Source organism: Lagopus muta, chromosome 16, assembly GCF_023343835.1.
Source record: "Lagopus muta isolate bLagMut1 chromosome 16, bLagMut1 primary, whole genome shotgun sequence".
NCBI lineage: Eukaryota > Metazoa > Chordata > Aves > Galliformes > Phasianidae > Lagopus > Lagopus muta.
This window is the reverse complement of record NC_064448.1, coordinates 1581795-1607090: the sequence shown is the minus strand read 5'-3', so window position 1 is coordinate 1607090 and position 25296 is coordinate 1581795. Positions and strand designations below refer to the sequence as shown.

General features: G+C 43.7%; 2 protein-coding genes across 3 annotated transcripts in view; one reads left to right on the top strand and one right to left on the bottom strand.

Moving 5' to 3' along the window:
- Positions 1 to 25296, bottom strand: part of DOK5 (docking protein 5) — a 514932-nt gene that overhangs the window by 84630 nt on the left and 405006 nt on the right. The window lies entirely within an intron of this gene.
- Positions 8747 to 15942, top strand: LOC125701250 (1,25-dihydroxyvitamin D(3) 24-hydroxylase, mitochondrial). Its single transcript, XM_048963022.1, is given in 14 exon segments — positions 8747 to 8797; positions 8799 to 8849; positions 8852 to 8977; positions 9076 to 9266; positions 9479 to 9572; positions 10434 to 10530; positions 11309 to 11400; positions 12078 to 12189; positions 13023 to 13168; positions 13441 to 13607; positions 13766 to 13844; positions 14234 to 14428; positions 14516 to 14627; positions 14839 to 15942. Coding segments are annotated over 13 exon segments (1512 nt in total). The 3' UTR covers position 14627; positions 14839 to 15942.

Genomic DNA, 25296 nt, shown 5'->3' with positions numbered 1-25296 from the left:
ATCCATGTCTTTCTTACACTGGGGTACCTAGGGCTGAACACTCTCCCTGCAATTGATCCTTGTTAGAAAGAGCTAGAATACAGCACACTCCATTCAAGTTTCAGCATATGTACTATCACCATACTCCTTCAGCCTTGGCTTTGTCCTTCATAGGTGGAAATGGTATAGCAGTCCTACTGCTAGCAAGCAAGGATGGAAAGTTGGAGTTCCATCTTTATTGCTAATGCATATGGAGCTGATTTTTGTATTTTATTTCATAAGTTTGACTTGTTCCCACTGAGGAAGAAAAATTAATCTCAAAAGTTCTCTCTGGAGATCTTTGTTAATAGTAGCATGTCATGTGAAAACTCCTAATTCATATGTCTCTATTTTCTTGAAGAACAAACTCTTATTTCTCAGGCTGTTCCACTCTTCCCTTAGCCAGTTATCTTCTTTCCTTTCAAAAAGCCTATTCTGAAAGGATATAATCTAAGCCATGGTTATTTCCACGGGTGGATTAACTGAATAATACATGTTAGATCCAAGCCAATGCAATTTCCTTCAAGAGAAAAGGAGTGGATTTCATAAGAATTCGATGACTTGTAGGCTTTGAAAATATTTTTTTTCTCCCACATGCTCAGACAAGATCTGTGCTGTGAGCATGTTGCCAAGAGTTACTTACTGTAGACCTTTCTTATGTAAATAAAAGTGAAAACAGTGCACGAGTGCAAACATCTAGTGGTGGAGTAATATAAACTCACTGAACTCAGTGACCTCGTTTCTCTTTCAGTTGCATAAAAGGACTCGATCTTGTGCTGGTCTTCACTGCAGTGAGCATGGTTGGCTTCACCTCACACCTTGGTGGGAGCCCTTCTGTGGTGCAACACACACACCTGTCACCTCACATCCTCTCACCTTTCCCCTTCATGGTACCTGCTGTAGCCTTTTGCAATGCAGCTTAGGGTAAAAGAGCCTTTCCGTGCTCTTTGCTGCCTTAGTTGTTTTGAATTCCCAAACTCTTCACCCTTTTCCCTGAAGTTACACAGAGCACTTCTCTGTGTTTGAGCATCTTGAACCTCCCACACGTCAGCAGTGTTTGTTAATACAAGTATTAGAAATGAGAAAACACAGTGGAGATGAAACGGTTGGTTTGTGTAGGCATGGATTTTATGAAATGAATCACTACCTGCAAAAGCCTAACAAAGCTGTGCTATTTTAGCAGGATCAGTAGAAATAAAGCAGCTCACTATCCATATCATATAGGCACAGTGCTAACAGCAGCATGGCATTTCCAATATTAGATAATATGACTTATTCTGATATAAAGTTATTTTATGTCAGGATGTCTACATCTGCCCTTCTTGTAGTGGGGGGGAAGAAAGGGGGAAATAGGGATGAAGAAAAAAAAATCCTTTAAAAAATCCCCTTCTGAGCTGATCAAGATGCTGTTTATTTCGTGCTGTGGCAGTTGTGCATGGCTATCTGGAATGTGGCTTGTCTTTCACAACACTGTCACCAGTGCTGAAATGCACCATTACCACCTCACCATGCTGATATCCACTGGTTGGTCTCCATAAATGTTCAGCAAGTATCAATGAATGTCATTGAGTGCCATTTTTTTTTCCACATGAAGGAATTCAGTGACACTCTGTTGCTTCACATGCACTTCCACTTCAGACACCAATCTGTCAATCTGCCCCTCTGCTACCAGCTGCACGCAGCAACAAAATGTAACAGGGTATTGACAGGAAGGTTCAACCCCTACTGCCACACCACCAACATCTGCCTCTGACATCGTGAGCCAACATCATAAAATAGGAGGCATTACTTTCAGAGCAGCCCCTGTATATCTAGCATTAGAGATTAACAAATTGCTTTAGCTCCTTTCTGCAAGTCATCTCATAAAGCTTCACCTCCAGTGATGGATGTTTCTCTTTTCCATCCCTGTAGGGCTTTGAGGAGAGCTTCTGCAGCACCAGCTGGACCCATTAAAGCAAAGGGAGTTTCTTCTGGTACTTGAGCATGAGATGGAAGCCGGAGATTCCCCTTTTCTGGGAAATCCCTTTATGGTGAAGCTCAGTAGAAGACTTTATTCCACCTTTGTGGATGGGACATATTGTAAACGTGATTATTTATAATCCCATAATTCTGTCCCAACAGAACAGTGGTTGTCTTTAAAACAGAAGCTATGTGGCAGACACAGAGCTATCTATCTCTGCAGCCCTGCCTTCCTCACCACTACTTGGCATCTCAGTATCAACAAGGAATATACTAGGGTCCAATATATTAGCTATGTATGTCTGTTAGTCCACAGTCCATCCTGCCCCAAAATGTTTCCAGTGATGGAACATTTCTCAGTTTACTGCAAACTTTTTGTGGCACATACTGGAAGTCTCTCATGTCTGTGCAGGTCCTACAGCTGAGGCATCTGTCTTATTCATTTGTTTGTTTAAATTCTCTTGTTTCATCCTCATCTTCCATGAGGACTGCTCACATAGTACCTGAAATCAGGTCTTCTGTTACACCTGTACAGGTAGAAACAATCAGTGCCTGTTTCAAAAGTCACTGTTTCTTGGAAAAATGCACATGAGGAGGAATAGAGTCCAGTTCCCTTCCTAACCACAACTCTGCAGGATTCTTTTCTTTTACCACGTTATCACAGAATCACAGAATGCCTTATAGTGGAAGGGACCTTAAAGCCCACCCAGTCCCATCCTCTGCCATGGACTGGCTGCCCCCCACCAGCCCAGGCTGCCCAGGGCCCATCCATGGCCTTGGGCACCTCCAGGGATGGGGCACCTACAGCTCTGGGCAGCAATGCCAGCTCCTCACCATTCTCTGTGTAAAGAATTTCTTCCTATCATTTAAGCTAAATGCCCCCTTTTTTATTTAAAGCTTTTTGCTCTTTTTCTTTTACTATCTGCCCGTGTAAAAAGTTGGTCCCACTCCTGCTTATATGCTCCCTCCAAGTATTAGAAAGCAGCAGTGAGGTCTCCCCAGAGCTTCTCCAAGTTGAACAAGCCCATCTCCCTCAACATTTCTTCCTAAGAAAGGTGCTCCAGCCCTCTGATCATCTTTGTGGCCTCCTCTGGACCCATTCCAACAATCCTCCATCCTTCTTGCTGTGAGATCCCAGGCCTTGACAATTTATCTACAAGGCTGCTCTCAATGAGAGTTCTTCTCCCAGTCTGTCCACCCATCTGAGATTGCCCCAACACAGTACCTTGCACTTGGCCTTGTTGAACCTCATTAGGTTCTCATGGATCCACTTTTCAAGCTTGTCCAGGTCCTCCTGGATGGTGTCACTGAATTTGGAGACTGGCTCTGAACTCACAGCTACCTATCAGTAATGTGTCCTGGCTGTATTGCTGTATTGTTACTCAGCATCTTTTAATCTGCATAAGTTTGTCTCTTTTTTTTTTTCTTTTTTTTTTTTCTTTTTTTTTTTCTCTTTTGGCAAAATTACAGTGTTTTGGAGAAGAATTTTCCTTCTATCATATGAGTTCTTTTGACACTTTAATGAACAGAGCAACAAATAGATTGAGTGTTTTCCCAAAGGCAATGTTTGCATTTGGTAGTCATACATATGAGGAAACTTGGCTCTTCCCTTGAGAAGACTGTGGCCAGGCATTTGAACTGCAATTAACAGCAGGATTTTAGGCAAGGGTTTTATCTGATGAGCTACTGCTGTAGTCTGCTCTAATCCCTCCAAAAGCAATGAATAGGAGTAATCGGGATGTGGCCCAGAGGGTACTGAGTTCAACTAAACATAGCCCAAGTGCCTTTTGGTTGACTAATGATAAAGGGAGATAAAGTTTTCCTATTTTCTTATGGCTTTAATGGAAGCAAAATGCACTTAGCTCACAGCAATCTACTTGTTAAAGTTCAAACCCTTTTCTTTGTGATCTTGGATGAGTAATATCTCTTACATATCTGTTAGGTCCTTCATCAGAAAATACTCTAAAGGACACAGACAAAGATTGTTCCCCTGGATGAAACAAAGCAGTGTTCCATAATTAACAGTTAAAAAAAAATTAATTGCCATTTCTTGAAAATTTAGAGACCAGCTATTGGTATCCATGAAACACAGAAGTTTTAGGGCAAATATTTAAGTAAATAAGTCTTATATTTGCCAAATCTCTCTTTGGTATCTCATAGCATCTCAGAGAAATAGAAGCTTTAAACAGCAAGAATCTGTTGGCTCTCCAAAGGCTTGTTGTGATAGCAGTTTTATTTCAACAGAAGAACATGCATCAGATCAAAAGTGAAACAAATTAATCTGTGCAGATGTTACAGGCTTAATTTATAAATCCAGTAAATTGCATGAAGTTGTGTCTGATTCAAGTGTTGTTATAGTCATCTCCTGCAAGCTCTCCCAAAAGTCATGTAACAGCTTTATTCCAGGCTTAGGACTGTCACACAGCAACTGAAAGCTTCAGTTTACAGATACAGGCCTTTATTTTAGATTTCAGTGTTGTTTGAATTAAAGGCATGCTCAACATTTCCTACCTTTGAAAACTTCCATTGTTTTTGGCAAACAGTTTTGGATCACTTATTCACATTATAGAATTAATACCACTGGAGTTGTAAATATTGTCAGAGCTTTTCAGTGTCATGACACGACTTGGCCTATGGTACCTGCATGTGAAACAAGGCAACTGCACACACAGGTTGCGTATCTCAGCAGAAGAATATAGAGAAATGAGCATTTTGAGTATCATCTCCCATGGCACACTAAGCACTAGTGAAATTCCTGCCTCCTGAACATGAACCATGTTCTTTGAGAAAATGAAATGTTCCTATAGATTCCCCAATGCTTCCTTTTAAACTGGATGTGACTCTCTGTGGTGCTGCATAGAAGGTGAAGGAAGCTTCTAAATTGCTGCCAGCTCTGTCCAAAGAGGAAACATCAGTCTGTGTCAGCAGCTCATCCTCACAGCATCCTCTGATGCATAAATACACTGCTAAACAGCTCCCTTCCTTGCTCAGGGAGGACGAGATTGCTAAGAGAGACAAGAAAATGCAAACCAGAGAGTGGTTCTAGTTATCAAAAGGAAAGGGAAGAGCCAGTTGTGTGCTGAGTATTTCCAAGCTGGCTATCAGAACATCTTGCCATACCTCAATTTCTTGAGTTTCAATAACTTTACTTTTTGGCAGAGTAAGCATTAACTGTGAAGTCAAGAGATGTCTTAATTTTCTTGAACCATGTGCTAACTTACTAATTAGAGAATCCTTCCATGGTTGAGTGTCGCAATGTTTATTGCAGAGGTCGATATCTCCAGCAGGTCATGGCCAGTTGGAAGATTCCTTGCCATGTGGAGTTTGAGCTATTCACCTACCGTTCTGTTTTTCTGGATCCTCCTCTGAGGATTACCTTGTTCTCTGTTTGCTCAACAGACCTATTTTTCCACTCTGTTACTGTCATCTTGTGGGTGGGCTATCATCTGTAATGCAGTGGAATTTGGTGTGATAAAACTAGTATTTGAGTAAAAACACAACAAGTTTCTTTTGCTCTCATACTGAGAATCCATATAATAACTTCAAGGTCTTGATTTTCAAATACACTTCAGTTTCTCTTCTGTAAAATGGGAATTACTGTACTTTCCCATTTCCTAAGCTGAGGCTGAATTCATCAATATTTACAGAACTTTTTAAGATTCTCAACTGGAGGGAGTCATAGAATTAGAAGTGTATAAACAAACATGAGCAAAAACCTGGAATAACAACACTGTTTTGACTGGAGTTTACAAGTTGCATTTAGCTTTTCTTCCCCAGCATTGTGAAATACCTTCCCAGTGACAGAGATACTCCTTGCAGAGTCTGCCCATTCTGCTGTGAAACTTTTAAATTGTAGCATTTTAAAAAGCATGGGGAACTTTGAAAGCATTTTTAGGGTCAAAACAGCAAAAAACTTATTCCACTCATGAAAAGGAGTAGAGGTCAGGAGGCAGGAGTTGTGTAATATATCACAAAACAAACCTCCAGGAATTACAGGTATTAAGGAAAAAAATCCACTACCAATCTGCAGCTCTTTTACACTCACAAATTGTTTTAGAATTACTGATTACAATTGAAATGCACTAAATGAAGAGCAGTCGGTGCACTTTGCATTAGCTCAGTGCTTTTGGTATGGTTTGCAATATATTGGAAGTTGAGCTGTTTTGTTTCAAGATTTCCAGTCACACCTCAGTCTCTAAATCCTGGTGGAGGTTTATTGGCTTGGTGGGAATCCCAAGCTATAGTTGAAGAATATTTTACTGCTGTTTCCCAAGAGGTAGGGCATGCAATTATTTCCGCTTTGAAAGCAGCTCTAAAATTTGGACTTCAGGTTCTGGTTGAATCTTTCTTGAGAAGAAGGAGATACGCTGCAGTACAGCCTTTCTGTACCTCCACAAGAGTCCATTTCAGATCTCCTGCAGAAGCACCATGCTGGCAGATCATTTCTCAAGCAGCATCCTCTGCTGGCATCCGAGCCTTTAGAAATCAAACCTTTTCTTTTTCCATGCCAAACGAGAAGCATGGAATAATACATGTCGCAAGCTATTGATTTTGATCTTCAGGTATTTACTGATGTTTGTCACAAAAATACTCCATGCCACAACTGTACAAGTGAAGAGGGCTTCCATTCCCAGTTGTCACGAGCTGCTACAACTTTCAGACAATACTGGGAAGTCTTACAGGTATCTGTGGGACACTGGTGACACCCTCACCGCTATGGATACCTCAGCTCACACTGTGAGAACACATCCCCAGATTTCAGCCCAAGGACCCTGCTACCTTGTGTTGGTTTACTGTTAAAATAGCCCTCGCTATGTTCTAAAGGTCGCATGAAAAGGTCCTGCTGGAAATTAAAGGCCTGGTTTTGAAATCTGTTAAAAGGGAGGGTAGGAAGAAGTGAAGGCTGAAAATGCCCTTAGAACTGCACTTTACCAGAAGTTGAGGCAATCATTAGCTCTCAGCTCCAGGCTTAGTGGAGCTACAAATACACCGGCTTCCCCGCCAGAGAGTTACATCACGACCACAGAAGTTAAATAAAACCTTTTCCATTCTGTAACTTAAGAACAGCTTAATAGAGAAGATTTCGTATTAACAGGGTGTTTTCTTCCCCATCGCCGAAAGGAACATGGAAAAATTGACCTGTGTCCACTTTAGTCTTGACTTGTCTGTTCCAAAGTCTTCTAAAGAGCTCATTTCACAGTCACTAAGCTGCGACCCTTCACTCGAGTTCATTCTGGTTCCTTAAATAGACAGGTGTCCACGGAGCACACAAACTGTCTCTTCTCTCCTGGTTTCTCAGAAGAACTTATTGAACAACTGCACTCAGTTGACAAGGGCATAAGATGTGCTTTCAGTAGAACTGGTTTAAAGAAAACAAATCACAAAATACCAACTTCTTGTTGGGGCATTTCCTTAAAAAATGCACAAACCTTTGAACCAGCTTTAATCTTAAAGCCCGCTCTAGAATAGGCTCTGATCTTGTGGGATACATGGTGTGATCCCAGGCAAGAGAATCACGTGGAGGGGAAAGGACGTATGAAAGTGATAGAAAAGCTCTGCAGTGAGTTGTCATGCTTTTGCACATTTTTCTATGTGTTAATCACTGCCACCTTGGTCTATCTATTAATTTGACTGTGAGACGTGCCTTTACGTGTGTCAGATTCAGTGTCAGTTCTGTCTTCTGTCTCCTTCTCTGCCTTATGTCCAAAACAGCCATGTGCACCACAGCGTCTCACCGTCAGACACTTAAGCAGAGGGGATTAAGAGCTGAGTCACAAAATGCAACGGGAGAATGATGAAAAAGATGGTGTGGGGCAGGGGAAAATCAACTTCTCGAAGGAGCATATCCTGGAAATTCTCTGGTTTACAGGCAGCTTTCTGCCTTGCAGCAAGATGCTCAGCCTGCCTGACTCCTCTTGCAAAGAGAGGGCAGAGCTGAGTGTGCAGGTGTCCTGAGCTGCTGTACTTGTGCTTCTGCTCCATCTGCCTCCACATGGAAACCTTTAGCTCTCCCTGAGTGTTATTCTGTAGATTCCGTGTAGGAGACTCATGGCAGCAAATGATTTTTTGTGTCAGAATTTAATGGCTGCCAACACTAATAGTGAAGGGAATTTTGCCTTCCCAGGTGATTCACTCTTATGCCCTTTCCATAAATAAGTGGTTAGTCAGCCAGATAAGAAAAAAAGCAGTCCAACCACCAAAACTTGCTCTTCCTCTGTCCCTTCATTTTTTATTCCATCATTTCTAAGGGGAAATTCTGAAGGAAGACACACAGTCAGTCACTTGGCACTGCAGTACAAACTCCACAGCCCTCCCCACTTCGTACAGGTGCACCCCAGACACTTTGCACAGCCAAAAAAAAAAAAAAAAAAAAAAAAAGAAAGAAAAGAAAAAAGAGAGAAAAAGAAAGGGAGAAAGGGGAAAGAAGAGTTTATGAGCCCGTGCGTACGAGCAGGAGGCAGCTTTGCAAGCTGCACGGGGTCCGTACCTGGAGCGCTGGCAGCCTCCTGCCTACAGCCGTGCCAGGACAGCGGCCACGGCCGCCCCCGGCAGCCCCGCGGCCGGTACTTGCCCGGCGCTGGCCCTGTGCCCTCCTGCCTCGCTTGAACCCTTTGTGAACCGCTTGCCCCGCAAACTCCCCGGGCCGGGCCACGCCAGCCGGCCCCACCTCACCCCACCCAGGGCTCCCATTGGCCCCGATGAAAGTCCAGCGAGCCTCCCTGCTGCTATATATATACATATAGGCGAATAGGCGGCCGTCGGTGCCGCTATGGGAGGCTTCAGCATCCTCCTCCGCTCCTCAGCCCTCACCTGCGGCCGCGCCGCTCTCAGCCCCGCCGGGCGCGGATGCTCGGTGCCGCGGGCGGCGTCCGCGCTGTGCGCACTGCGGGGCCGTGGGCATCCCCTGGCCGCGCTGCCCGGGCCCCCTAGCTGGCCGCTGATGGGCAGCCTGCCCGACGTGCTGTGGAAGGGGGGGCTCAAGAGGCAGCACGAGACGCTGGTGAGCGCGGAGGGATGGGGATGCTGCGGGGTGGGGATGAGGGTCGAGGCGGGTGCGCCCCGCACTCATCGTGGGGGATTCTTTTCTGCGCCCCTCAGGCTGAGTATCACAGGAGGTTTGGGAAGATCTTCCGCATGAAGCTGGGGGCTTTCGACTCGGTTCACATCGGAGCCCCCTGCCTGCTGGAATCTCTGTACCGCCGGGAGAGCGCCTGCCCGCAGCGCCTGGAGATCAAACCCTGGAAAGCCTATCGGGACTATCGCGACGAGGGCTACGGGCTGCTGATCCTGTGAGTGACAGGGGAGGTGCGGGCGCGCTCACCGCTAAGCGGGGCTCAACGCTAAGCGGGGCTCTCCGCGGTGATGCTGCGGGCAGCTGCGCTCTGTAACAGCCGGAGGACCGGGATTCGCTGCCCGGAGCCGCCGCACGGAGCTGCGTCCTTGCACGTGTCGTGTGTGTGTGTCTTAATCCTTTATTCTCGCTGCTTTTACTTACATCTAGGGAAGGAAAGGACTGGCAGAGGGTGAGGAGCGCCTTTCAGAAGAAACTGATGAAACCCAAGGAGGTGGTGAAACTGGATAACACGATCAATGAGGTACTGTTCCTTCTGTCCCCCCGCGCCCCTGGAAACCTGGGGGGGGAAAAAAAGCAGATCGAGAGGTTCGGTTTGCTGGGTAGCTGCTGGTTTGCTCTGTGGTGGTAATGCTGTGAGTTCATATTCAGAAATCGCTCTGGGAATAATGAGTTGCAAACAAATTATCAGGGTCAGATCAAATGTGAGTCCACACAGCTCTCAGGGGTTAGGAGTGGTGCTGGGAGTCAGCATTGGAAAGCTTTACTGATAGAAGACTGGGACGTTGTGAAGCAGCTGAGTGGCATTTCAGAAACCTTCATTTAAGATTTCAGTCTACCACATTAAGAATCCAAATCTCTTTGTGTCTCTGGAGGCTATAGCTGTTAATATCCTCAACTGCACAGAACAACACCAAAATTCCACAATGACACGGGCTCCTGCAGAGAGTTTTTGCTTACTTTTCTCTTTCTTTTTCTCTTCTTTTTTTTTCTTTTCTGCTTTTCCCTCTTCATTCTTAGTTTCCTTCTGCCAGGGAACACCTCTCCAACCTCCATGCTTCTCACTGAGTTTGAGGAGCATCTGTGATAAACAGCTTAAGCCTTTTTGTCATGAAACTGTTGTCCCAGGGTCAGTCTGAAGCATTTCATCCCTGTGAAGGAAAGATCAGTTCACAGAATTACAAACAGTAATAGCTTCAGAGTCCTGTAAATCCAAATATGTTAACATGGGAAATAATACTGTTAAAGGAACAGGAAACACAAGAAATTCTGTCTTATGCAAGATTGCTATTTGAAAGACGGATGCAATGTTAAATCACAAAGGATTTTTATCAGTTGATATTGTCTTTATTCCCTTTTCTTCTTTCTTCTCTTCATCATGTAGGTGCTGGATGACTTCATGTATAGAATAGATGATATTTGTAACCCCAGAGGACAAATGGAAGATGTATATTCAGAATTCAACAAATGGTCATTTGAAAGTAAGTGGTTGGGTGGTTTATTTTTGCCTGAAAACAATGTGCATTTTGTACCTGCTGAGACATTTCAATTGAAGTGTGATCTGTGATGACTGGATGGTAATTTCCAAACTATCAACTGTAATATCATGAAAAATACGCTGCAGAAAAGCCAGGGGACCATCATTATGTGCCAGATCCATCAGCTGTTACACAAACTCTTCAGTTCTGGACAGTTAGCTGTGTGGCTGAGTGAGCTCTGCAGACCTCTCGGTTCACAGCTGGCTCATCTCAGCAACCTGTGTGCTGAGCTCCTGAAAATGTGGGGCTTGGTTTTGCTTTTCCACTCTCAGTGGTGATGGCTGCTTTTGGAAAGGGAGGAATAGGAAGTGACAGCTCTGAAAAGAAGTTATATATAAAAATCTAGTGGAAAGAGGTGGAAAGCAGTGGGCTGTGGGATGCTGCCAGCATTAGCAAGTGGTTTCTGGCAGTAGAAGAAGCTAGAACATGCTGGACTAGATGGCCTCTTCAGGCCCTCTTTTCCTGCAACTCAATCCTCTTCAGTAGGGCTGCCTACTATTTGGCTGAATATGCCAACCCTGTCTTCTTGCAATGAAAGTGCTCCTACAAGGGCTGGGGCAAATGCACAGAAGGTGTTTTGAAGTGCTGATCTCACAGGTGTGTATCACAGAGCAGAGAGCATTTTGCAGAAGGATAACAAGAGCCACTGCCTGACAGCAAGTGGGGGACACTGTGCCCCGTTTCATTTATACCAGCTCATGTTAATGTTGCTCAACAACAGGTATCTGCCTGGTGCTGTATGGAAAGAGGTTTGGTCTCTTACAGCAGGATGTAGAAGAAGAAAGCTTGAATTTCATCAAGGCTGTTAAAACGGTATGGAAGAGTCTTTACCTGGGACTGTACTGATTTTCTGCCCCTGCTACTGGTGTGAGGATACTGATTTAAATGGGTCAACCATTTTCTTCTGGGAAAAAAAAAAATCCCAGAAATTTCTGTGTAATCCCCAAAATACAGTTGTCAGGTTGGCCAGTTAACTTTCCTCTCCCTCAGAGATGCTTGTTGTGCAATGCTGCCGTTTGTAGAGTGGAGCTGTGTGGGATTATGCAAACTGGCTGGGTTTGGAGGTTAGTCATTCTTGCAAGCACACCTGCTGTGCATCTTGCTGCAACTTGGACTCTGGTGATATTTATCTCCCTCATTTTAGCCATCCAAAAAAACCTGGTCTAGCACAGCTCTTGGTTCCCTCTTTTCTCAAGGGACAGAGGCACTACCAAAGGGTGACTTTCCCCTTTCTGAAAGAGGTGCCTAGAACAGATAGGATGAACCACCCTCAGCAGAAATCTCTTACTGTCCTCTAGCTGTGCTTAAATTTTAGCTGGATATGCTCTAAGCAGGATGAATCCTATCCTTTCTGTCCAGGATGGAAAATCTGCCAGAATCCCAACTTCCTTGTGAAAATTACCCTTGCAGTCCTGTTACTTTACTGTCTATTTTTGCTCACAGACTACAAATAGATTTTTAAAAGATTTCAAAACCTTACTCCACCGCAGATGATGGCTACTTTCGGAATGATGATGGTGACACCCGTGGAACTTCACAAGGGTCTGAACACAAAAGTCTGGCAAGCTCACACTAAAGCATGGGATGATATATTTAAAACAGGTTTGTTTTTGAAACACAACTTCTTTCCTTTCTGTTCTGTTTCCCTCTTGTTGAAATGCTTTTCCTTCATACCTGTTACTGCCCTACGCTGCTGTTAATTGCTCAGATTAAGACACTTTTACTGCAGCTAACCACGAACCTATTCTAAGCGAAGAGCACAGTTTTCTCATGACTGACACTTAGTTGTGTGGCAATATCCAGTCCCCAGGGAACCCCCAGAAACTTGGAAGCCAGTAAAATTTTAAGTCCAGTTTAATCTGTTGTAAAGTAAATAGCCACAGAGTGAGTGATGTATTTAGGGGCAAGATATACAAAGCCTGTGAGGGAACTTCCCTCGTAGGGTGCCCTTGAGAAACACAAAGTTTTACATGCAACAAAAATCTGTTTGCTTAAAAGGAAATGTACACAGAAATTTGGCATTTATCGTTTCCTTCCCATGGTAAATCAAAAGCTTATATTTCCCCTTGGGAAGTCTGAGTGCTAGGAGTTCTTTGATTCATTAACACCTTGATCTGCTTTGAAAATCCAAGACGATAAATTTTACGTGCTTGTATTTCTTTTGCTAAGTATGTCACTGCACACATCAGTGATTTCCTCTCCTGACTTTAGAATGGGGAATTCCTAATAGCTTACAGGAGGTTTTTCTGTACAAAAGTGACTTTTGTCTAAAAAGTGAGAACAACAATATTTACTCAGCATAGTGTTCCACTCCTGATAAAGGAGCACAGATCGGTGTCCTCTATCAAAATCATGCATGTGAGCCCTGTTTTTGATTTTATATTTATAGCAGTGGTGCTTTTTTTGTTAATTACCTCCTGCTACTCCCTCTTCAGCCAAGCACTCCATTGACACTCGGCTGGAAAAGCACTCTGCAAACCCTCAGGAGGATTTCCTGTGTGATATCTACTCTGGAGGGCAGCTTTCCAAGAAGGAGCTGTATGCCACCATTGCAGAGCTCCAGATTGCCGGAGTTGAAACGGTAAACCTGGTTCCAAGATCTTAAAATCAGCATCCTTCCAACTCCCTGCTTTCTTCCACAATCTAACCATCACAAAAACTGAATGTGAGCTAAACCTGTGGTTGCTTCCATGGCCTGAACTCCTGGAGGGCAACTGGGATGGCTCCTAATCCCTTCCCTTACAAGCTGCCGTAAGGCAGTGGCCAGCAATAAATGTGGCTTTGAACTTTTGGTGTCTTCTCGTTTCTGTCCCTGTAAGTGGAAGCCTTACATTTCTGCCTGTTTTATTTCAGACAGCCAATAGTTTGCTGTGGGCTTTGTACAACCTTTCACGCAATCCACGCGTTCAGCAGAAACTTCTTCAGGAAATACAAAGTGTTTTGGCTGCCAATGAGAGCCCAACTGCTGAGAGCATTAAGAAAATGCCCTACCTAAAAGCATGTCTGAAGGAATCCATGAGGTAAAATTCTCCAGTAATTCCTGCAAAGCACGATGACCACAAAGTTCTATCAGCTGATGTGTACTGATTTTGTGCCCTTTATTGTTTAGGGTAAACTATTACACATTACAGGAAGAAAAAAGGCTGGAAATCTGACACATGTTTTTCTTTTACTGCAGATTAACACCATCTGTGCCATTTACCACTCGCACTATCGACACAGAGATGGTTCTAGGAGACTATGTACTACCTGAAGGGGTAAGCCAATTAATTTACTTTATTACAACGTTTGATGACTTGTCCTGTAACCACTGACATTTCAGTTTGAAAACAACTCTGCCAAAAGATGGGTCCCAGCACCAGGAGAAGAACTTCCACAAACTGAAAACCATTCCTCCCTGCATAGCATTGGATTTAGACAACAATATTTCAGTGTTCTATTTCAAGAATTTCCTTCAGACTTTTCAACTGTTTTCTGAAGAAACTGTGACCTTTTTCTTTGAATTTATCCTCAGAGAACTGCATGGCTTCAGAGGAAACTGCCACACCTTCACTTTTGCTATATGTTTTTTCCATAAACAAACTGATTCACTTGCTAGCTCTGAGGCGATTCCTAACGCAGATTGTCTCTGTTGCTTTGTTTACAGACAGTGCTAATGATAAATAGCCATGCCTTGGGCTGCAATGAAGAATACTTCAATGGCTGGGCTCAGTTTAAGCCAGAGCGCTGGCTGCAGAAGCACTCAATAAATCCCTTTTCCCATGTCCCATTTGGCATCGGGAAGCGGATGTGCGTCGGCCGTCGCTTAGCAGAGCTGCAGCTCCACTTGGCCCTGTGCTGGGTAAGCGCTCCCTCACTGCTCCTTTACACACTCCACCTCGTCAGCCCAACGAACTAAAGCCTTCTAACTGAGATATTTGTGCTTCAGATCATTCGCAAGTACCAAATTACAGCAACTGACGACAATCCGGTAGAAACTCTGCATTCAGGAATCCTGATCCCCAGCCGGGAGCTGCCCATCGCGTTCCACAGGCGCTAAGGTATGAGCACGAGTGTCTCCTGGGTGCCTGACTGCCTTCCACAGCCCCTTTAAAATTCACCTAGATCCGAACGTAAGAGAACAGATGATCATCTGTGCTCCCACAGCGTGAGATTTATTAAACGCTGTAACCTTACGTTCCTTAAAGCACAAACCATTCTGTGTGCCGCAAAAGGAGATCACAACGGAGATTTTTTTTCTTCTTAATACAGCCTGCAACCTGACAAGTGACAGTCCTACTGCTGCCCTTCCCGAAGAAATTCACAGCCCAGGAAAGCCAAAACCTGTGGCAACCTGTGGAGAAACTGCAACACACGTCACTCAAACAATTGCTAAGACAGAAACAGCACCAACAAAAGCTCCCCTGATTGGAATTCTCTTATTGGAAAATGTGGATAGTTAGTTCAGCTGTACTCAGCAACGTTAAAAGGAAAGAAAAATGCTATGCACATTCACATAGCTATGGGAATGCACTGGTTTAGTGTAACAGAAGGGCCGTGCATGACAGAGCTTCATCATAAGCTGTGGAGTGTCATATAGCTGTTGTTTGAGCATAGGGAAACTATGATGGATGCAAGCCCTGCCAGGGGAGCAGCAGTCACTGCTACACCGGTCCTGTTAGCTCAGGAATTTGCTCTGCTTAGCAAACTTAACACCAGGGCTTAAAAATTGGATTACTGAAATAAGTACTTAAAGTTATTCATGCCCGTAATAGAAGGGGAATAAGGATGAAGCTATATAGTGGGTTTATTCCTTGTGCCTGCACAGTGCTTCAGTTTGAACATTTGCAGTACTGTGCCTGCAACGCAATCTGCTTACACCACAGGGTTTCATGCGTTCAACTCCCGTCACTCCCTCACAGCAAAATATTAGCTGCCTTTTTTATATGAGAGGCCTTATTCAGTAATGGAATTGCTGGAATCCTATGGGTTCTGCCATTATTAGATGATGATTATCCTAACAGGATAGTTCCTTCCGCAGATTAGTGATACAAAATGCATGTCTAAAGCATCACAAGAAATGAGGAACCTAACCATTTCCAAGGGCTCTATTTTTGTGGAGATTACAATACCTGTATCTATGGGTTAAAGGCATCACTGCCCTGCATGTGATGCCGTATATCAGCTATTGTGGTCACAAGTGTGCTTTTCCCAAGATACAGTTTCAAGTGAAGGTTTTAATGCCTACACCCATGAGTGATCATTTTGATTTTGTTATATTCTGACATAATGCAGTTCTTAGCGTTTGTTGTCTCCTATGGCATTTTGTTTGTTTTCCTCTGGTGTTAGTTCAAACATTTGAATGTGTCTATATGCCAATTTATTCAGCAACCTGTGCATTGTTTGAATCTTTACAGCCAGTTTTGTAATACTCAGTTTTGTAATAAAGATTTTTGTTTTCTACAAATTGTCATCTGCAGTATTATGCTACAGTCTTCGTGCTGTTACAGAAATCTTTCTTACCTGTCATGGTAATTTTGTGTGGGGAAAATATCCCTGTGATCCTCCCATACTTGCATCTCTCACCTCTCATTGGGATTGAACTTACAAAATCAAGTTAATTTAATTCAACACCCCCCCCCCCCCCCCAGATTTCTGCTTTATGATACCTCCTAGTGCTTGATTTGTGTTCTGTAATCACAACACAAGAAACAACTTGGGGAGAAGCTGATAGAAAACCTCAATCCCGATCACCAGTTTTACAATTTGCTACTGCTGGTTCAGTACACTGTCCTATACCAACAGTTGCTGCCGATGGCTCCAGCACGGACTCAGCTCTGTCTGTTAGCAGTATATGAAAGCTAACGGTCAGTGATTAAGAGGGTATTAATAGTGATAGCCCACAGCCTCCCAAGACTCAGAGATTTTTGCCTGAGGGAACCAGGATGGCTCAGTCTGGAGGAGGCTCAGGGGGAGACCTTATTGCCCTCTACAGCTGCCTGAAAGGAGGTGGTGGTGAGGTGAGGGTCAGCCTCTGCTCCTAGGTAACAGCGATGGGATGAGAGGTGTTGGTCTCAAGTTGCATCGGGGGGGGGGGGGGGGGGGGGGGGGAGAGAGGGGGGGATCGGGTTGGATACTAGGAGAAATTTCTCCTTGGAGGGAGTTGTTAAGCAGTAGCATAGGCTGCCCAGGGAGGTGGTGGGGTCACTGTCCCTGGGGATGCTCCAGAACCATGGAGATGTGGTATTGAGGGATGTGGCCAGTGGGCAGTCATAGCGTTGTGGGGTGGGGTTGGGCTTGGGGATCTTAGTGTTCTTTTCCAGCCGTAATGATCCTCTGATTCTATGAAGGACAGCGTTTGGGGCTTTTGCATCCATAGCGCAGTCTGAACACGTTTCTCTGCAGCATACAGAGCACTGAGGTCTCCAGCAATGGGGCTGTTACATTTCCCTTCTACTGTGACAAGAGAAAATCAATCTAAAGTTTTCAGAAAGGATGAAAACAGCTTGAACCTTTGCAGGATGGAAAGAAATGATGAACGAGAAAAAGAGCCACCCAGCCAGCACTGACAGACAGCCCAGTGGTTACACACAGAGCAGATCTGACAGCTATCAAAACCATGCTGCCTTTGCCAAGATGAGGTTGCCTCTGGCTGAACGAATGATGGTGTAACAAAGATTGCATATGACTATGTGAGACTGTCACTTTTTGGAAAATCATATTGCAATGGGGCCCTTCTGGAGACTGCAGCCTGGGCGGGGGCTGACAGAGCTCCATTGCCCACCTGGCACCACTCAGGGCTGGAGCTCCCACCCAGGTGCCAGCCCATGTGGGAACCATGTTATGATGTTAATAATATATACTGCGTTTGTTCTTTGAGTGTCAGAAACTGATGGTACTCCATCCGAGGCAATGGAGTTGTGCCAATATAAAGCAAACATTAACATAAGGTCAGTGTTCAATTCAAAACAAATTCAGGATTCTTGTTCAGTTCCAGGCTTACCACTTTACTTTTCAACGCTTTAACTTTTAAGGACGACCAAAGAGAAGAGGTGTTATCTACTTGAACTTACCTTGACAGCCCAGTAATCAGACATTTCAAAATCCTTTATTGCTTCTGGATTGTAAATCACAGGTTCATGCTTACTTGGCTGCTTATTAATTTCACTCTTTAAATGTAGTGGACCCAGAGATTTACATAAGTATTGCTGTATGTCAGGCACTGATTGACTCAATGTGAGCTGTGGTACAGATATGTGCTGTCTTCTGGATTTCTAAAGGTACAATAACCACTGATCTGGAAAAGCTTGTTCCGGAATCTTGGTCCATTTTCAGGTTCCTGAAGTTTTCGAAGAACTTCATTAATCTGCTACCTCAAAGTAAATGGCCAAAACAATTTACCTAGGAAAACTGGTAATTATCAAACTACACAGATAATGAATGACCAACCAGACTTTCACATTAAGAAACCCTCACAGCTTTCTGATCCTCATGTTTCAGAAGTCTGAGAAGCAGCACGTTGCATCTGGGATTAGCAAAGATCTACGGAACATTTTACTAATTGTCAGTGGGATGAATTCAGTTCTTTGTTTCCTTGAAATGATTGGCTCTTTCAGAGCTACTTACTGAAAGGACAGTGACAATGCCACTTCCCTATTAACGTTTGTTATGGTTACTCCTTAGAGAAAGATAATTGGATCATAAAATGAAATGAATTAGTTGGCCTCCCCATTAACTTTCTCAACAAGGAAGTGAACTAAGTTTACACATCCAGAAGGAAGTCCGTTCTGTTCAGGCTTTAGGCGTGTTGGTGGAATGATACGAAGTTGGAGCCAAGCACTCTGTGCTTTAGGGAGTGCAAATGCCAGTTTTCAAGACTGACAACCTGGCATTTCTCATATGTGTTCTGTTCTTTATAAGCTGGCTATTGCATAGCATTTCTCCCAGTCAGGCTCCACGTACAACTTTTCAGTGCTGTGATTAAATCACAGATAATGTGTTCCAGTTTGATGTTTTCCATACTGAGAGGGATGTTTGTTCTCCACAACTGCAGGGAGAATTCATGTCCGTGTCAAAGCTGATTTTAGCCGATGTGACAAAGTCACCCAAGCTCTGAGAAATTAATTCTGAGAAAAGTTAATAGCTGAAGTTCATTTCAGAACAAGTTTTAGGACAACTCAGCACATCATTAATTTTAAATATGTGAAATATCACACTGACCCCAGAGGGGCTGCATATATTTGGTGGCTATTTAATGCCTTGAATTGTTCTAAAAGAACGAAGTTTAACAACTTCCAGCATGTCTCTATGGCACAACACCCAACATTCACAGAAGGGGTGTTGCTCTAGAGGAAAATGCTGCCTTTTTACTTCAGTGAACTTAAACAAAAGGGCCTATTGAGGTTGAAGCTCCAGGCAGCCTGGTTCATCTCTGCTGGTTGTTCATGTTGTGATAACTTGTGGAATGATATACCACAGCGTGGGTGGTTGTATTCAGGTTTTTTTGTATGCCCTTCCATGCATGTCTTGGGAAAAAGTGTGAATGTTACCTTATGAAACGTTATGCTTACTAACAATGACAGATGAGATGCAGACACACACATGCCCTGGCCCTCCTGTGCTCTCTGCTCAGTGCTGTCCATTCTCCACCGCTGCAGCTCAGGTGCAGTCCTTTGGCCTTAGCTCCCTCCTGCACAATGAGGGCTAACACAGGAATACATCTGTTGACGCTGAGATGTGTAAACTGACATGGAACCGATATCAGCCACCCTTTGTGTAAGTGGTGCAGATGGAGACGGCACCTGGGATCAGGTTGTGAGTTATGGCATACACACTTCCAGACAGCCCAACACTCTACATGTACATCACTGTTCCCTTCTTCCTTATTTCTGTATTTGGGAGAGCACTACTACCTCATCCAACAGCTCTCCTCACCCTATATTCTAAATTTCAATACTCTTTCATGCTCATGAAGTATGGCTACAACAACTTTCATCTCTTGTTCAGAGTGCTTTGATTTCTCTCAGCTTTATGAGCAACAGTCTACAGCTTTGGAACAGCATAAGCAATAAAACTTCATAAACGTTATTTGGATCCAAAAGGAGATTTAGAAGTGCTCACGTTATGGGGATTACTTTGGGCTGAGCACTTATGGAGCAATCCTCCTCCTGACAAGGAACCCAGCAGTGAGACTTCTTTATGAGACAAAATATTTTTCTCCAAGGGACAATGTCAAAACAAGTGTGGAATGGAATGCATTTTATAATCACAGTAAATCATACTTTGCTTTCCTGGGCATGTTCCTCCCGACAAGTTCCAACCGTTTGCCTTTAATTGTGAAGTGTGCTGAATGAACTCCAGGCACCTCGTGTTGGAAAGGAGGGAAAAGGCAGCGGAGGTGGCACAGGGCAACAAAGGGAGCTCTGTGTACCAGAGTTACCCCTTGGTCTTCCCAAATTTGTATGCACACACCTGATACTTTGCCCCCTGCTAATTCAAGTTCTCAGAACCTCGGTAGCAAATCCCTATTAGAATCTGATTCACCTTGCTATTGGGCTGTGATACACATGAAAGGAGGTAGGAGTGAAGCAGGGACATGGGGAAGGGCTCCTTGCTTTGAGCTAAAGGGTATCCTCGCTATCAGATGGACTTCCAACAGCACTAAGCTGCTCAAGAAGAAAGGAGAAAAGTTCTCTGTATTCAGTGGGGAAAAATGGAAGTCTTTCAAAAAGTCATACTTCAGACTGTATGGGTTCCATTCGTCAAGACCACCAAAAGCCACTGTTCTCACATAAAACCCTTATTCTCATCTCATTCATACCAATGGAAATCAGAAATAGATTTGGATGTTGATAAATTGCTTTTATATTTTAATACAATTCACTTAACAAAAAAAAGCAATATATTACTTCTGAGATTATAAGAAAAGGAATTTGGGGGGAGGCATTTTTTAGTAAGTGAGGTGGACTACACTGTATGAAATTTATTTTTGAAGAATATGTACTGGAGGAATGGAAGTTGGTTGGGTAGCGCAAGTTCATTCTGAGTTGTTATCAAGGAATCCATACAAATATCGTATTTTTGTACTGCTTGGACTTTACCAAATTAAATTAAAAAAAAAAAAAGAAGAAGTAGAAGTATATGGCCAAGAAGGATTTATTCAGTGAAAAGATGACACCTTCCTAAATAACAAAGATTTGAGTATACTTTGCCATTAATGGCAACCAGCTCCATCCAGAACAGTACAGAATGACATTTCAAAGCTTGGGGAAAAAAAGGACAAAAGAAATGCCAGTTAGGCTAAGAATAACAATGTTATTTTCTGCAAACTCCTGAGGAAGAAATTAAAAACCAAGAAGTAATTGAAAGGTATGTTACTCAAGTCATTTTCTGGGAATTTTGCTCCACAACACATAAGGCGTTTGCTTTTCCTGAAAAAAGAAGAAAAAGAAAGAAAGAGTATCACAGAGTTCATGTGTTCATTTTTCTGAAAGGACTGATTAAAAAATGCAGTTTGAGGGAAACATGAAGTGAAATATTGCTTTCTCAGCTCTATTAATTCCAGAAGCTGCAGTGCATCTTCATAGAAGCGCCTGCTCTGCCCAACTGCCTATTTACGTGCAGATGGAAAAAGACACACCAGGGAGAAGAAGAATTACAAGAAAGATATAGGCCACATTTGTAGGGATATTTATTTTTGAAGCCACTTTATAAACTTGCTTTCATCACTGAGTTAGACATGTCACGTTTCAATGGCATTAACTACCTGTCAGTGTTACACTTTGCCTCCTCTTCTGACCAGGGAAAGAAGGGTCATGGAAGCCACTGACATCAGTTCAAATTCACAGATAAGGCAGCAGTGGGAAGTGGCCAGGTGGGGTTAGCTCTCTTGTAATAAACACATCTGGGAGGTTGTGCCCCAAGAGAACTTGGTTTGTGGGTTCACTGACCGATTATGGGCTGTTGTCCTTCACTCCTGTTGTGAGAAGTGTTGTGACCTCTCTCAACCACAAGACTTTGACCCAGACAAAAGCTTTGGCAGGGTTGGTTTTAGTAGGATCAGAGAGCTGTTCTGACTCACCTCTTGGGTGCAAAGTCGCTGGAGTCAACATAGGAAAGTGGCATGAACATGAATCCAGGGACTGAGGCTGCGGAGGTGAAGAGGACCAGAGCACAGTTTTTAGCAATAGCAAAGCTTTGTGTAAATCACCTTTAGGCACAGATTGACTCAGGGGCTCATTCTCAAGATCACTCATAGAGAAAGACAGATACTGAACCACTTAGCTTGACATGCTGTTGCTCAACTTCTTCAATACTTAGGTGAAATGAAAGCATGTAGATCCAACTGGATCTTTATCTTTTCAAGCTGACAAAGTTTCACATTGATCATGTAGGAACCGCTCAGAAGTTTGCCTTTTGTTTTGAACAGATCACATATGAATATGAATTGCAGAAGGCTTACATGTTACTGAATCACAGCAAAACAGAATTCCAGCAAAGGAACAGACTTGGAGTGAAGTTTGGCACCTAACGCATGGGAAGATGTGCTTGAGGACATTTTCCAGGAAACGGGGCAGCTTCAAATGGAGTTGACTCATAACTCTTGCAAAGTTTCTCTTGCCTGAAGGCAGAACTGAAAAAGAAAGATCAGCTCATTGCTGGAGGAATCAACCAGCTCACTGTGGGCCAAGAGCATGCAAATAGTAACTACCTCTCACTGCAGGGCAGGAAAGTTTTATTTATGTGTAGATGCAAATGAATGCGATAGATATTTTAAAACAGCATATCATACCACCTGCAGGTAGAGGTGGTGGGAGGAAAGTATGGCTGATGCCAAATATTTGATCTGTGCTTTGATCCAACTGCAGGGTTCTTAGCAGGTGCCCTTAGAAAAACAGAGCATGCATATTTCTACATATTCAGTGGCCCCTCAGGAAGCTGTTCCTTCCTGTGAGCCCTGCTTGGGCTGTGCTCAGTGCCCAGTGTGCCTCACTGGAAGAGGCGACCAGTTTTTGAGGTCATGAAGAGTTTTGGACTATATATAGAAGAGATTGGGATCCAGGGAAAAGCAAGAGAGGGAGAAGCTGGCAGTTCTGGGGAAAATTGGGGCTCCTGGGTACACAAACAAAGCTGTGAATCCTGTGTAATAGAAACAGAATACTCATCAGGGCTCCACACGTAGGTATTCTTAGTGAGATGAAATGCCTTTGGATGGCCAGCGACTGAATGAACAGAGCAGTGCTGTGGTGGCATTATTTACTGGCTGACTACTAGGCTCGTATTTACAGCAGTCCTTAACTGCTGACCTGTGCATTTCAGCTGCAAGGAAAAGTTACTTTGATATCTTAATGTAGGTGATAACTCCTCTACAACTCCTGTGTGATAAGGTGAGGTTGAACATGTTGGCAGGATGCACGTTTCCTTTGCAGGAAAAGAAATCCCTCCACATCCACCGAAGCAGCTTCACTAAACTGGTTTGGCTTGTGCTAAATGCTTTCCAAAAATAACCTGTGACACCACTTACTGTCACCTGCTGAATTCTTTTGTCCTAAGAGGCTTCTGTCCAAACTCATTGGTTGTGTGAGTCAGCTGTGAGGAAGGCCTGCATCAGAGCTGTCTGGGAATGCCATCTCCATCACCTTTTCTGCTTGAGCACCAGCTGGTTGGAGGGTTTCCCCTGTGTCAGCAATGTACTTCTCAGTTGTCCTTTCCTTATTATCACTAGACTTCTGTGGCAACTTGTCTTTCATTCATCTGATGTTATTTCCCTGTGCTTACGATTTTCAGATATGGACAACTACATAAACTGCAGTGCTCAATCCTGTCATTCTTCAGTGCTGAAAACGTCTGTCAGTTTCCTTGGGAGTCTGGAAGTGTCCAGGAGATGAGGGTTTGAGCCCTCAGCAGAGCACACTTCAGACCAACTGGTTCCTCAGCTACATCAGCACGGACTGACCCTGGCAGCACTGCATTCAGGGTAAATGCTGGAAGCTTCGTGCGTTGAACCTGGAATATGCAATACTTTGCTGCAGAATTGATGAACACACATGGTTTGTATTCACTTTGGTTGCACTTAATAAACAACATTAAAACACTCCAGGACTTCTTCTCAATTCATAGGCTGATAAGTGTGTGGGGGGAAAAAAGTGCTAATTAGTTTGGAAATACTATCAAAAGAGAGATCAGAAGTGGAGTGGATGATGCTCACCTGCATTTTTGTTCACCCGTGTTTATTCTGTAGCTCCCAGGGAACTAGGAAATGAGTGTCAGGGGTCAGTGCCTCCAGGGCTCACAGAATGAGTATAGTATGTGTTTTTTACTAAATAAATTAAAGTTTTATCAGGATTGGACTTTTGTGTGCCTATTTTTGGCTTCCTGCAGTTGAAATACGCACTGGCTGAACTCGCACCCCTGACCTCTTCGCTGCTGCTTTACTATTAATAGAAAAAGGGTTAAAAAGTAACCTCACGCTGCATGATAACACATTCACACTTCTTTGCCATCTGCTCCTGTGAACTTAATGACTTCATATCCCCTTTAAAAAAAACAACAGAGGCCTCTGCCCGGATGCCCAAGCATGGAGCTGGGCACTGCAGCATCCGACAGCACCGCAGTGACCCAACACCAGCCTGTCCTGCAGCCCTGACCCAGTGCTGTGTGGCTGTGGGAGGACATCTCACCAACACTGGCATGTGGGAACAAGAACCTATGGCAGAACACACCACGGCAGTGCTTGGTGGGTGGATGCAAGCTCCCAAGTCTCAGCTGCAAATTATCCTGGACTTCCTAGTGTGATGTCGTTAGGAGATTGCTGGAGTCTGAAAAACGGATGAATCGTGGTGGAAGGAAATAAAAGATGCAGTTGGCCCTCAGACACCGTGTTGCACAACAATAATTGGTCATGTGTGAACCAGAAGTGCCACCGTGGTTGGGGATGAGGTCAGAGGGAGGCAATGCAGTGTCCAGCACTGTTAATCTCACCTCATCAGAAAGGAGGACAGTAGGAAAGTCCACAGAGGAGAGCTGCATTTACTGCAGAGATGTGCACGTCACTCTCATTTCTGAGATGGTATTTTTACTTGAGGAAGAAATAGAAATGCAGCATTTGCTGCTCTGTTCCAAGACAAACATTTGAACTAATTCACAACTTTGATCATCTACTACACGTTGTGCTCATTTGTAAAACATGCAAACATTTTTCTAGGCCTGTGCAGATTTCCCCTCCTTTTGATCTCCCTACGCTCCTGGTTTTCCTATAAGGCTAGAAGGATTAATTCATATTTATAAAAAATAAAACATCCTTTATTTTTTTTTCAAGCTGGACAGGATTTAGACATGAATAATAAAAACATCCTATGATGGGTTGCTCTTCCCTGCACTGACAAGTCCAACATTCTTTCTCATGGGCACTCACAGAGCAAGATTTCCACCAGCCCATGTCAGCTGGGGCACACAGACAGCCCAGCCCACCTTAGCTGATAGTGAAAGAAAGGGATGTGGCTCTGTGCTGTTCTTTGATAAGTGTTTTTTAGTCATTTTCGCTGCTGTCAACAAATGTTTTAATTGATAATTTCTCGTTAAAGAGAGCACACTGAGTACAGGGAAATACATGTGGTCGTTGCTGCCAGCCCCAGCAGGAGATCTGAGTTGCCATATTTCCTCCATGAGATTCTGCACATTTACTTCACTTTAGAGCTTATGTCCCCATTAGAGATAAACCTTCATCTTGTG